The sequence below is a fragment of the Astyanax mexicanus genome, chromosome 8 (genome assembly GCF_023375975.1).
Source record: "Astyanax mexicanus isolate ESR-SI-001 chromosome 8, AstMex3_surface, whole genome shotgun sequence".
NCBI lineage: Eukaryota > Metazoa > Chordata > Actinopteri > Characiformes > Acestrorhamphidae > Astyanax > Astyanax mexicanus.
The window spans coordinates 19,320,188-19,335,376 of NC_064415.1; the positions used below are offsets into that span (position 1 = coordinate 19,320,188).

The window sequence follows — 15,189 nt, forward strand, 5'->3', positions numbered from 1 at the left end:
TGAACAAGGTATTAGACAAGAGATGAAGTGTGATCAAAATTTAGGCCTATGAAATTGCGTTATTGTACAATATTTAGACATGATCTCAATAATTTTTGCTGAACTAGATGTTTCTTATTTTGTTTATCTAGCAAAGTAAATCGATTAATGTGATAAGGCAGATATGTTGCCTGTTAAAAATGTATGTTATATTTATTTAGGATATATTCATGTAAAAATGAAAAGTTTGTCACTCTTTATTATAATGCAATTGCATTATTATAAAATGGTCTTAAAATTAAAATAATATTTTATTACGTCTGGGACATTATATCATCCAAAATTGTTGTTTTTTATGACAGGTCTAATCAAATATATCTTTCAATAAGACCTGAAAGAATAAGGTTAACCAACATGTTTAAAAATGTTATAGAACATCAATGACATACCACGCCTGGAGGTCCAGGAAGTCCTCGCTCACCTTTATCACCCTAAGAAAAAGCAGAGGTCAGTATTTTATCTAAAGATCTAGCATCATCAAGATAATTACCTTACAATATAAAGTTGAAAACATCAAAAATCCAAAAATGTAATAATTACAACAGCAATCAGTAAGAAAGAAACAGCAGTGTGACCCTGCATGATCTTACTCTTTCACCATCTCTTCCTGAAATGCCAGGTAAACCAGTATCTCCTTTAATACCCTGAGCAAAAAACACACAAGTTAAATCCATTAGCCTACAGGAGAGTTGCGGGTCATGACCCACAGTGTGATCATGTGGCAATGCTGTATTATCTCAAACTGAAGACAGAAATCTCACTCACCGGAATTCCTGGAGGACCAGGGTCCCCATCTTTCCCAGGCTTGCCCTATAAAAATAACAAGTGTAACAAGGTCAGTAAACACAGTTTACATAATGCCCCAAAATTCAAAAGCACATTTTTGCTGTATTTTATCTCTCACCCTCTTTCCAGGTTCTCCTTGCTCTCCTTTCTCTCCTTTCTGACCGCCAGATGGACCCTGTCAATCAAACCCAGCATCATTAGAGCTATGTTATTCATCTGCAGTAAATCTTCCAAAAACATTAAGCAAAACATTTAATGATCTCATAATATAATAATTAAAATGCTTGTATTTTACAAAAACTATGATTTTCAGACTTCTTAGGCAAATTAAAATGTGTGACCTCTACACATGCATGTACCCAACCTTGGTACTGTAAATGTTTTGGGAAAGGACAGATTACGTACAGATGGTCCAGGAAGGCCAGCAAATCCTGGTGGTCCAGGTTGGCCACGATCACCCTAAAATTGAATTTAAAAAGCAGTGTTAAATTTAAAAAAGAGACAAAAACGGCAATGATTTATAAATAAGGACTTCTAGGCTTTATAATACATTCACAGGTATGAGATGCTATTACTGTTGCCACCTGGTGGCTCAAGTACAAAAATGCATAGATTTTGCTGTGGGGCCATCTGGTGGTCCAATATCAGAACACAACCAGGAGGTATATCCAGCAGATGCCAGAAACAGCAAAGGCATCATTTCCAGGGTTGATACATTTTAACCCATAAATGTACATGATTTTTGCATGACTTTTCCATGCCTTCATGGCAAATTTTCATTACCATACGATTTTTAAAACATCAGTAAAAACATGGACAACAATTTGAAAAGTCGAAATTGATTATAGTAGGTCTAAAATGAATCTGACACACAATGTTTAATAATAGAATGTGTGTCAGATCCTGAGAGCTTCATTGTGTAGGGTTAATTACTGAATTAACTCTGAGCTGATGTATTTGTTAGCACAAAATAGATTTTCTCAGCAATAGACGGAAACACAGATTTGTAGAAAATTTTCATGACTTTTCTTAAACTTTCTGGGTATTTTTATTTTTCCAAAACTTATCCAGGCCTGGAAATGGCTATTGTCAAATTCCATGACATTAGTTTTTTTATGGTTATACAAACCCTGATTTTCAGACCATACAGTTCATAGCCCAGTTAAAAACTAGCCCGGCGCAAAACGGTGCCACACCTTTCATCACTTCTTTTAGAGATTTAGAGCAGATGATAAGTAAATGAGGGAAATGTGCTGTCTATGATCGTCTAACACGTCTTTACATTGCTGCTATTAAAGAAACATCACTGCTATCTTAATTGATAAAAAAACACCAGAAGTTTCCTCCTGAAAACCATGTCATAATTTCATAATTAACCTTCCAAAGATTAACCATATATAAACCATTTTTCTTTTGGTGTATATCTTAAAAAAACATGTTTTATTTGGCCTTATATTTCATCCATGAAGTGTTCAGAGTCTTCCCAAGGACTCTTGTTGGAGTAACATGGTGTACTTGCCTAGCCGAGTGTTTTAACCCACTATGCTAATGTGTTAACAGTTTATTACACCTGAATATTGGTGTTTACACTTCTAAACACTTTATATCTCAATTATTTAAACAATTTTCACATGTTATTGCTTATGTCAGTACTGCTGTCTATTGAACATGTTTGCAACAGATATGACAATAACGCAGACTTGGGTTAGACTTGGGTATAAGTATCATGGTACCTTCTCTCCTCGCTGAACGACTGTATCCAATTGGCTTGTGAACTCGCCGACTTGCCCTGGTGGCCCTGGAGGCCCCTTTAACCCAGGTTCACCCTACCAAGACAGATAAACACACATCATAATCACACAACTATTGCCCTACTGAATTTCTTGGTAGGACTTTAAAGGCAGTATATTTAAGTGTCTCATTATATTTTTGTATAATGAGATTAGAGGTTAGCCTACCTTCTCTCCTTTTGGCCCCTGGAAGTTCAATCCCATATTGCCCTACACAAAAGAAGTGATTATATAGTTGTTATACTATTATGAAACATTTACACAGTTAGAGAGATATTATGTTTAGTTTATATGTGGCATACTGGATAGGTAGACAACATATACAAATTAAAAAAGACAGAGAAAGCTTACCTTAGGCCCCGGTGGGCCAGGAGGACCAGGTGGACCCTGAAAGAAAGAAAAAAGATATAAATGTCTGTGTTTCCTGTACTGATGTTATAATGTACTTACATTTAATTAGCATTTCCAGTAAATTCAAACAGATAAGGAGTTAAAAATGAGTTATTAAGCTAAGCAGTAAAAAAATATCCTACCTCGTATCCTCTCGGGCCAACAGGACCAACCGGACCAGGCAACCCGGGAGAGCCTGGAGTTCCCTACATGTGCAAAGTTAACAAGTTTAACTCAAGAACAGATAGATGGTTGATAACAAAAGCAGTAGGCATGATACTAATCTGATGTAGAATATTTTGAAAGTATGAACGGAAGCCTGAAATATCACAGTAAAGAAAAAGGTCATTTCATTAACCCCTTTACGGGCCTTGGAATGTATACAGGCTACAAGTGTAGATGATACAAAACCCTTTTTCTCGGCAGTAAACAGTAAAAGCAATCAACCCAAATTCTGCAGGTTTAAAAATAGACTTAAAAACTAGACAAACGTAACAAAACTATAGGAGCACATGAAATGTTTGATTCGTATTTAGGAAAATATTGATTTTAAACTGAAGTTTAGGAAAGTGCCATTTTTATGATTTTATTCATTATATTTTTGCAGATTCACTTACATTTTTACGAAATAATAAAATAATTTACAATCACAATTTGAATTTGTAGTAACATTTATAATCAAACATGAAACCTTTTTATGTAATGCTTCAATGAAAATATTTAAGATTTAGGTGTTTAATTTCAGGGTTAAAACAACTTGTGTTAAATTAAAAATGGCAAATCTGTGTATATTTTCTACATACAAGGTTTACTGATATGTCCAGGTTTATTAATTTTGTCATGTTACTGACAATGTATCTCTTTCTGAATCAGTTTGAGCAATTTTTTAGTCTTTATCACATTTTAGATGTTTAGACATGCTTAGAGTTTGACTCGAAGGTTTACACATTGTTAACACACAAACACAGAAACAATAATTTAACGCATAAACACTGGGTGACATACTGTAAAGCCTGGTCGCCCTGGATCTCCAGGATTTCCTGGTGTTCCAAACCGGTCTACAGGGATCACATCACCAGGATCTCCCTTTGAATACAAACACAGAGAGAAAGACAGGTTAAAATGAAGCATGAATAAAAATATGAAGAATTTGTGATGTAATTTCTGATGTAATTTAAATCTGGTTCTGCTTTTCTCTTCTTAAGGGTGCAGCAGTCTGAGAATTACTGATGCACATATAAAAAGCAAGTATGCATGCTGATAGCTGATATAACTAATCTGATCTTTAGATTGTAGATGTAGGTGCTGGTGCAGATCTATTTAGTGCATGTGTATGATGTGCAGAACATTGTTTAGATACAGACTTACCTTCTCGCCTGGCGAACCAGGAGAACCCTAGAAGAAAGAAACCAAAAATATTATAAGATTACAACATATGGAAAGATTGGCGAGCCCTGTATTTGCACATGCCCTTGTAGTTAGCTAAAATTGTTGATTGTTGTGGATGCAGGAGTAAAGCAGCAACTAGAGGTCTGGGGATTTAAAGTATATGAGAAATGTTTGGTCATTAAAGTATTTCACTTACCGGCTGACCAGGAATACCTGAAGAACCTGGAAGTCCTGGAAATCCTCTCTCACCCTGTGAAAAACACACACCATGATTACAATTATTAGAAATATAAGGCCTGCCTTCCACTGCTGCTGTTTAACCAGCTCATTACTCATGTTAGCTCTGACTTTAATCAGGTACTCGGGGAGTTTCCTAATTTAATATGCAAAGTTTTATATCATATCACATAGCATAGTATAGGGATAGATAACAGACCTTGGTTCCGTTACACCCTGCAATTCCTTTTGGACCTGGAGGGCCATCTTGTCCTGGAATACCCTGTCAAACCAAGTAAGAGTACACACCCAGTCAAAACTGACATAAATGAACATTTGTAATAATTAAAAATTATTATAATTTGTGCTGCAGAAAAATTCCTCAGTAAAACCAAAAGCTGAATTAATGACACACTGAACTGAAACTGAAACCATAAACAGTGACAACACATAACTGTTAAACAGTTTAAAATGGTCCATATTCAAGGCATGTGGTCACTAATGTGACGCATGTTTATGCTAGGTGGCTGCTATGGTGGTTATTTGTGGTTATTATAGTTTGGTATTTTAGGTAGTTGCTATGATATTGATAGGTGATTTGTATAGAGTTGCTGTGGTGTTGGTAAGCTGCGGATAGAAGATTACTGTATGTTACAAGGTGGTTGCTATGGCATTGAAAGTGATTGCTATGGTGTTGCTAAGTGGTTGGTGTGGTGTTAATAAATGGTTGCAAGATAAGTGCTATAGTGTTGCAAGGTAATTGCAATAGTATTTAGGTGGTTGCCATAATGTTGCTTACTGGTTGCAGACATAAAAATATATACAGCTCTGGAAAAAAATTAAGAGACCACTTCAGTTTTGTAATCAGTTTCATTGATTTTGCTATTTATAGATATACAGTGAGTCCAAGAAGTATTTGATCCCTTGCTGATTTTCTTTGTTTGCCCACTAATAAAGACACTATCCTTCTGCACTTTTAATGGTACATATATTCTAACATGGAGAGACAGAATATCAAGACAAAAATCCAGAATATAATTTTAAAGAATATATTTTAATTAATTTGTATTTCAATGAGGAAAATAAGTATTTGATCTCTCTTGCCAAACACACTCAATACTTAGTGGCAAAGCCTTTGTTTGCAAGCACAGCGGTGAGACGTTTGTTGTAGTTAACCACAAGTTTAGCACACACACCAGGGGGGATTTTGGCCCACTCTTCTTTGCAGATCCTCTCTAAATCATGAAGGTTGGTGGGCTGTCGCTTGGCAACTCTGACCTTCAGCTCCCTCCATACATTTTCGATCGGATTGAGGTCTGGCGACTGGCTGGGCCACTCCATGACCTTAATGTGATTTTTCTTGAGCCAATCCTTTGTTGCCTTTGCTGTATGTTTAGGGTCGTTATCATGTTGGAAGACCCAACCACGGCCCATTTTCCGATCCCTGGCAGAGGGGAGGAGGTTGTCCCTCAGGATTGTGCGGTACATGGCTCCATCCATCTTCCCAGTGATGCAGTGAAGTAGCCCTGTACCCTTGGCAGAGAAACACCCCCAAAACATTATGCTTCCACCTCCATGCTTGACGGTGGGCACAGTGTTCTTGGGGTCATAGGCAGCATTTTTCTTCCTCCACACATGGCGGGTGGAGTTGAGGCCAAAAAGTTCAATTTTGGTCTCGTCTGACCACAAAACCTTCTCCCAATAACTTGGTTCATCTTTCAAATAATCATTGGCATACTTGAGGCGCGCCTCCACATGTGCTCTCTTCAGCAGGGGTACCTTTTGGGCACTGCAGGATGTGAATCCATTGTTGCGCAAAGTGTTGCCAATTGATTCCTTGCAAACTGTGGTCCCAGCTGCCTTCAGGTCATTTGCTAACTCCTGCCGAGTGGTTGCAGGACGATTTCTGACCGTTCTCAGCATCATTACCACCCCACGAGGCGAAATCTTCTTTGGAGCACCGGGCCAAGGTCTGTTGATTGTCATGTTATACTCTTTAAACTTTCTGATAATTGCACCAATAGTTGTTACTTTCACATCCAACACCTTACTAATCTTTTTGTAGCCCATTCCAGCTTTGTGAAGGTCAACAATTCTGACTTTGAGGTCCTGTGACAGCTCTTTGGTTTTACCCATGTTGGAGACTTGAAATCTGTGTGATCTGTCTGATTCTGTGGACAGGTGTTTTTCACACAAGTGATTAGTGAGAACAGGTGGCTTCAGGTCAGGTAACAAGTTGATTGGGAGTGTCTAACTGGTCTGCAAAAGCCAGAACTGCTAATGAATACTAAGGGATCAAATACTTATTTCACTCCATGAAATACAAATCAATTAATATATATTCCTTAGATTTATTTTCTGGATTTTCTTTTTAATATTCTGTCTCTCCATGTAAGAATACATCTACAATTAAAAGTATAGAATGATCATGTCTTTATTAGTGGGCCAACGAAGAAAATCAACAAGGGATCAAATACTTCTTGGACTCACTGTATGTTTAAGTAAAATAAAGATTGTTCCCAAATTCAAATAAAAATATTGTCATTTAGAGCTTTTAGATCTCAAATAATGCAAATAAATCAAGTTCATACATTCAGTTCAGAAATCAGTATTTGGTGGAATAACCCTGGTTTTTAATCACAGTTTTCATGCATCTTGGCATGTTCTCCTCCACCAGTCTTACACACTGATTTTGGATGACATAGCAGTTCAGCTTGGTTTGATGGCTTGTGATCATCCATCTTCCTCTTGATTATATTCCAGAGGTTTTCAATTTGGTAAAATCAAAGAAACTCGTAATTTTTAAGTGGTCTCTTTTTTTCCAGAGCTATATGTTTGGTGGTCATTATTACAGTGCATTTCTAATTACAGAAATAAAGGTACACTTATATTCTTAGTTTAAGTCTCATGAGGTAAACGATCAAAGACAGACGTGGGTTCATCACTAATACTCACTGGGACTCCTGGTGTCCCTGGAAATCCTGGCAGCCCAGGAGGTCCCTGTAAAGAGACACACAGTTAGACAGAATGAACAGAAGACATTATAATGTTTGATTTTATGGTATAATGTGTGAAAGCAGTCTTACTCTTATTCCTTTAGGTCCTGTTGGTCCATCAGGTCCATCATCACCCTGGGTGGAAAAGCAGATGAGCAAATACAAAGTTTACATTCTTTTGTTCACTTTAGTGATCCATAGTAATAGCAAATAATCAAGAAGAGTAAATAGCTTTCCAGCCCCTGACCTTCTGTCCTCGTGGCCCAATTGGTCCTTCTGGTCCGGGAAACCCTGGTACACCTGGCTGACCTTGCAATCCTGGCAAACCTCTTTCACCCTAAAACACATATTTCCATTCTTTATATAGGGACACAGCTTAAAACACAGTCTAAAGAGAACAACATAGGTCAAATTCAAAAAATGCAAAACATACCTGTTCCTTTAAATGTCTTACAATTATTTAGGATATACTTATTATATATATATATATATATCCTAAATAGATATAATTATTTTTTGCTTGTGTATTTCCAGTACCACAGTCTGTTTTGACGCATTCTCAGCCAGAGAGTTAAGGGTATACATGGACTGAGAAATATGATTACTGACGTAAAATTCATCTCTTTCTTATTTCTTAATCTGATTTAAGAACCTCTGATCTAAGAATCTGGAGTATGCTGTTTACATGACTAATCAGATAACTGAGGTAATCTGATTATAAAAGGATTTCAGAGTACATTTAAATGCACTCAGTGTCATCAGAAGTGTGGGGCTAGGAACAAGATAGAAGCATTAGTTAAAGCATTAGTTTACTATCCTTTTGTTAACACTTAGGTCTAAAAATAAACAACTTACATCACAATCTATCATCTTAAAAACAACACAATGCAACAAACACAATAATATACCTGAGATTTAAGGGGTTAAATGGCTCTTTTCTCTTGTTTCTTTTTTCCCTACAGGTCCACTCTTATCATGTGTGTGTGTTTATCCACCAAACCAAGGCGGAATATAAAAAGCAACAGTAAATAATGGCCAAATTCCAAAGGTTTTAGATTATTTAGACAATTTAGGTGGTATATAGGTTGTCTGTGTGGTCACTCACCTTCTCTCCTTTTACTCCACTGCAGTCACACTTTGATCCCGATCCACAACCATGACATGCCTGAGAGAGACAGATGAAGAGAGATGTCAAACAAATGTGGATACAAATACTGGGTACAAATACTGGATACTGGGTGCAGTGGAGCTCATGCAGAGGGACCCTGTATAAGATACAAGACACAAAATACTGCTACTCTTACAGACTTGATTTATTTGGACTATTCTGTTCTTAATCTAAACACTACGGTTATATAGAAAACATTACACTGACAAATGTTATCAATAGTTCCATTGCTGCAGGGGTTCCCAAACTTTTCCAACTTCTGGTCCACTTAACCCAACACAAAACGTTTTATACACTATTTCAATTCCAAACAAATGCAACACAACAATCAATGTAGAGTATTAAATTGACTGATAAACTAACATTGTCTCTGGACTGTGAAAAAAACACTCAAACTTACACTAATGTTAACAAAACTAACTTGATCATTCACCAGCTAGGTGTGTCAGTCATGTACCGATAGTATGCAAGACCATTCAGCGAGCTTGACCCAAATGTGTTTTATTTGTGAGAATAATTGGATTATATCCTTTCAGAATCAGTATTGCAATGTACACATGTGCAGTAGTTACATCACAGGACATGTTTTGTGATTTGGGCTAATGGCCCCTTGCAACACCACTGCTGCCCACCAGAGGGCCCCAGCCTACAAACCACTGCTCTACTGCATTTGTCACTCAGACCATGCAATTCAAATGATCAGCTTTTACACAATACTACTGAATAATGCTGGACTGGAAAATTAATTAACTCCAAAGTAGAGCTTGGAGATATCGCTATAATACCCATATCTTAAAACACTTAAAAAATGATTTGATAAAAAACTTTAAAGTATAATGTAAAAGTTTGGGAACCTCTGATAATTTTCATGATTTTCCTATATAAATCACTGGTTGTTTGGATCATCAATTTCAGTTAAATATTTCATACAGCAGATGAACACAGTGATATTTGAGAAGCGAAATGAAGTTTATAGGATTTACAGAAAGTTTGCAACAATTATTTAAACAAAATTAGGCAGGTGCATAAATTTGTGCACCCTTGTCAACAAACAATTGGTCCCCACAGTAAAATTTGGTGGTGGTTCCATCATGCTGTGGGGCTGTGTGATCAGTGTCCTAGGGCTGAATCACTTGCGCTAGGGCTGGATACTTCAACAAGACAACGACCCTAAACACTAAACACTGCTCAAAATCTACTAAAACATTCATGCAGAGGAACAAGTACAACATTCTGGAATGACCATCTCAGTCCCCAGACCTGAATATTATTTATGATCAGAAACCATCAAACCTGACTGAACTGGAGACGTTTTGTAAAGAAGAATCGTCCAAAATACCTTCAACCAGAAGCCAGACGCTCATTGGAAGGTATTGGAAGCGTTTCGAGGCTGTTATCTCTTGGGGTGCCTGAATTTATGCACCTGTCTAATTTTGTTTAAAGAATTATTTAAAAAATGTCTGTATATCCCATAAACTTAATTTTTACTTCACAAATATCACTGCTATATAAGATATTTTACTGAAATTGCTGATCTGAACAATCGAGGATTCATAAAGGAAAAACATAAAAATTGTCATCAAACATATGGCAAATGAAAAATTACATATATGATCATTTATACCATGTATTAAATAGTCTCAAAAGTATTTATATTTACAATTATCCACCCATCTCAACTCCAACATGAAATAGATTCTATCCCTTTGTGTGATAAAAACATGCATTGCTCCAGAGTGAGTGATAAACCTCCAGATAAAACTCTAGTTGTCCACTAGATGTCAGTATTTGTCTTCACTGTATCCCACGTCTACAGGCATTTCCCACATGGTATTTTATACCTATTCAGCGAACAGCATGATTAAGTGCTGTGTGGTTTAACATGCATTAGTTGTATGCAATGCACATAAGTTCAACTGTGCTCCTATTATATGCACAGATTTTTTTAGCACAGGGAAAAACTCTGCAAAGTAGCATGTCGCTGCTGTTTTAAACAAACACACACAGTTCGGATTCACTGTTTATTTCAACAGTTTTTTAACACTGTAGTAAAATCTTTATTCTCACACTGTGATCAAAAAGCATATTCAAATATAAGCAGGCTAAACAGTGAAATCATAAAACAGAGAACCCAGAGTGTTTTTCCAGAACTATCAAAACACTGTTCAAACCCACCCAAGAACATCCACCCACATACTAGCATCACATGTCCCATCTCCGCTGTGTGTGGAGTGGGGGTGTTTTTGGCTTTCCTAAGGGCAATGGTCTGGAACAGACAGTCCATGTAGGAGTTGGACAGTCCTGTCAACTCGTGACCTGCTTTTAAATCAAAGCACACTCATGTGCACATTTACTCAAGAGTCATGGAGAGAAACCTGATCTTAGAGTTTGTACATTTTGTCTACACAGTCTAATCTATTTGATTAATCAATAAAATTTACTTAGAAATAATTAAAACTCAGGTCACACTTCACAATAAGTGTCATAAATAACAGTACTTACGACGGTATTGAACATTGTTAAATGGTTAAGTAATGTTCTACATGATATTAAATTGAGACATTAGTTAAAAATGCAGTAATGGTTAACAACATGGTGCTAAACGTGGTGCAAGAAAAAAGAATAGGTGAATGTATTTAAATGTTGTGTAATTTAAAACATGGTACTAAGAAAAAAATTACAGTGTTTTTATTTTACATGAGAATACCTACCAGATTAACAATTATTTTACTCCAATCATTGATATACAGACTGCGTTATTAATAAAATGATGACCTCTGGCATCATTGACTAACATTAAATTAGGTAAACAATATAATAATAACAATAATAATAATAATAATAATAATAATAATAATAATAATAATAATAATAATAATAATAATAATAATAATTATTATTATTATTATTATTTTTTTATTGTTATTATTATTATTATTATTATTATTATTATTATTGGTAGTAGTAGTTATATGTATTTTCTGTAATTTCACGATAAATATTGCTAAACAACTAAATACTGAAATGCTAGTTTTTTTCAATATCGTTCAACTCTAAATTCAAACTAGGATGCTGTTGTATCTTATATTAATTCCACTTCAACTCAGGTAAAGGAATTTCAGGTTTCCTGGTATCACTAACAATGCTAATCTGGGACAGCGCTAACAGTGCTAAACTAGAACATAAAACAGTGAAACATTTTTATTTGTATTTGCCTTAACACACCAGCATAAGACTCTAAAAAAAATTGGGGTAAACTGCAAAGTCTTTGGCTAATTTGGGTATTACGTCATTCCAAGCTCTAACATCCAACTTCTGAGGTAAACAGAATCCATCATAAGCTTCCATATGTGGACTGTATGTACTGGGTAAATTCTGCAAGTTTTTTTTAACCTGAATACTCAATAACTGAATTCATGTGCAGTTATTGCTTCAGCATCACCATCACAGTGCTCAACAAGGGTCTACAATATCCCTTTTCTAAGATCCACAACAGCACCATGCCATAATTAACAAGTCCTACTCAAACACCAAACGTCACCATTTTATGGTAAAAGTCACAATTAATTGGAAATGAGTTCTAGGCTGAGAGACAGCCTTGATATTCTGTCTATTCTTTCTCAATCTTTCTTTCTTTTTAACTCAAAGTAATCTAATTGACACTCCTGCAGTGCTTGCAGGAAAATTATTTACCTATATATAATAGGTCAGGTATTTTTGGCATTTACTTTCCCAACTCAACAGAACAAACAGAATAGTATAAAGCCAGGAATGCAGAAAACGTGCTTATAAATGCAACCTGGGCAAAAAGTGATGAGATTCAGTATCTAGAATGCAATGCAAACATGAGTCTGACAGAGTGGTGATTATAGCACAAAAAGACTACAAGAACACAAGAAAATGCCCCTTAATTCAGTAAGAGTCAAATAGGGTGTTGTATATTTGTATCCTAGAAAGTAAAGACAACAGCTGCATTTTAACATGTATGTGAAATGTCTTCCTGATATCAGCAATTGCCAAATACCTCTAATGTACTATCATATTGTTAAACTATATAAAAATGAGTCTGTTAATCTTTCCCTACCGCTTTCTTCCTCTGCAAACAAGGCCTTACGCAGGCCTTATGAAGCATCAGAAAGTGTCTTTGCCTGTTCGTAGTAAATGCCAGAACTATACAGTAGTTATTAACCTTGATAATTATGGTTGTTACAAATAAATAAACTTTAAATAAAAACTCCACCAGTCTTACACACTGCTTTTGGTACATTTATGCCACTCCTGGTGCAATAAATTCAACCAGTTCAGCTTGGTTTGATGGTTGTGATCATCCATCTTCCTCTTGATTATATTCCAGAGGTTTTTAATTAGGTAAAATCGAAGAAACTCATCATTTTTTAGTGGTCTCTTATTTTTTTTCCAGAGCTGTATGTAAGTGCAGATGGGATTCTAAGCTGAAGACGTTTTATTATGAGGAAACTGTAGGAAAGTGTGAGAGACAAAATTGTGCTACAACAAAAGCAGAGTTGCTTAAAACAAAGTGGGGTACTTCAAAGATATCTTGTTTGCCTGCTTCTAAATATGAAATGCTGTTAGTATAAGTAGCTATTTGCTTTAAAAATTATGAACAAGGACCTGTTACATGCTGTTGTAAAGCAGGCAACTGCTTAAAAAGAAAAGTTTGTTATCCACCAGACTGTTAAAACAATTGGTAGATGGGCGTATATCTTAGCATATAATAAATTATACGGTCCCTGTAGTTCTGTGTGGACAGAGCATCTAAGCCTGACTGGAAAACTCCAATAACATAAAAGAGATGATAGAACAGTAGGGGGGCATCTAGTGGTAAGAAAGTATTTTGCAAGTGATGGATCACCCATAGAAACACTGAAACAGACAGTACTATGCAATACTCTCCCTCACTCTCTAGGGGCCAGAGTGTATGTGTGTGTGTGTGTTTGCACAGGCCCATATTAGCCGTGGTCTGCTGCCGATGGGTTCTGTCTGCTCCCAGCACTCTCTGGCCCTCAGGCTACACTGCATCAGTGGGCCAGCTAATCCTCTGAGCCCCAGATATTCAGACACACACACACACTTGTTTTGCAATGCCCTGCGGCTTAAATGCTTACAGAAACCAGGCAGCCAACAAGTGCAGTAGACAGTGGAGCAGGTGGCAAGAACATAAGCTGTGCTGACAACCATTTAGATGGAGAGGGCACTTCCCTGATGACCTCTTGCTCAGTCAAGGCACACTGGGATACATACGAAAGCACTCCTTCTACAAACACGTAATCACTCACTTCACTGACATGAGCCTAATCTGATATTGACCCTGCAGTTAATTCTCTAGTGTCTGCATGTATGGGGTGGAATTTTTTTTTGTTTCAAAATTTTCCCACTTTCTTCCCAATTTTAAACAGCCAATTACCCAACCCACTAATTAGGACTCCCCCTATCACTAGTGAAGACTAACACATTCATGTGAAGTCAGCCATCGCTTCTTTTCGAGCTGCTGCTGATACATCATTGCAGAGAAGCATCACAGCACGCTTCCATAGCTCTATACTTTGTGCCCATCACATTTTTATATTCATAAATTAGTATTATTATTTTAGCTAAAGTTCACATTAATTCTCTGTACTGTTGTTTTGTTATGTTTTTTGTTTGTTTTGAGTGGGTCAACCCGAGTAGGATGGGTTCCTCTGACTGAGTCCTGGTTCCTTGCAAGGTTTCTTCCTCTTAAAGGGAGTTTTTCTTTGCCACTGTGTCACCATAAAATTGGTGCTGCTCATAAGAGGCGTGGACCTGTTTTTCTCTGTAAAGCTGCTTTGTGACAACCTTTGTTGTAAAAAGCGCTATAAAAATGAATTGAATTGAACTGAATTGAATTTGGAGGAAAGCGCAACAACTCGGTTCCAGCTCACAGACGCCCTGTGCTGCGGACATCCCCCTCCTTAGAGTGATGTGGGGAAAGAGCACCATCTACCCACTCGGAGGCAGCAGGGCCAATTTTGCTCCCTCTGAGCACCAGCAGCTTCATGGCCTATGACCTCCAGTAGTGCTTTAGACCGCTGGACCACTCGGCGCCCCTATGGGGTGGACCTTAATATTCTCTCTCTCTTTCTCAGCTTTACATCATTTTACTATAAAAGAAGAAGATGAAAGGGAAAAGCATTCCACATGAATAATGTTTGTGTTTGTGTGTAAGGGAGAGTGAGAGAGAGAGAGAGACAGAGGGATGCATTTACTCATATTTATTTACATTAATTCAGCCTAACACCTAGGGGTGGCCGATATGGCCCTAAAATAATATCCCAATATTTCATGGTATTTTCACGATAACGATACTTTTGGCAATATGACCAAACACTGAATTAAAAAGAAATCTCTATAAATCTAAATCAAAATTAAAATTAAA

General features: G+C 36.7%; 1 protein-coding gene across 1 annotated transcript in view; it reads right to left on the minus strand.

Moving 5' to 3' along the window:
* col4a5 (collagen, type IV, alpha 5 (Alport syndrome)) overlaps positions 1-15,189 on the minus strand; it is a 60,948-nt gene that overhangs the window by 20,810 nt on the left and 24,949 nt on the right. Inside the window, exons 2-18 of the mRNA XM_015603984.3 lie at positions 8,712-8,771; positions 7,854-7,943; positions 7,697-7,741; positions 7,566-7,610; positions 4,831-4,893; positions 4,591-4,644; positions 4,374-4,400; positions 4,011-4,091; positions 3,149-3,211; positions 2,967-3,002; positions 2,784-2,825; positions 2,559-2,651; positions 1,231-1,284; positions 944-1,000; positions 805-849; positions 630-683; positions 429-470 (exon numbers count right to left, since the gene is read on the minus strand). Coding sequence (XP_015459470.3) covers positions 429-470; positions 630-683; positions 805-849; positions 944-1,000; positions 1,231-1,284; positions 2,559-2,651; positions 2,784-2,825; positions 2,967-3,002; positions 3,149-3,211; positions 4,011-4,091; positions 4,374-4,400; positions 4,591-4,644; positions 4,831-4,893; positions 7,566-7,610; positions 7,697-7,741; positions 7,854-7,943; positions 8,712-8,771 — 951 coding nt within the window. The remainder of the gene's footprint in view (positions 1-428; positions 471-629; positions 684-804; positions 850-943; positions 1,001-1,230; positions 1,285-2,558; positions 2,652-2,783; positions 2,826-2,966; positions 3,003-3,148; positions 3,212-4,010; positions 4,092-4,373; positions 4,401-4,590; positions 4,645-4,830; positions 4,894-7,565; positions 7,611-7,696; positions 7,742-7,853; positions 7,944-8,711; positions 8,772-15,189) is intronic.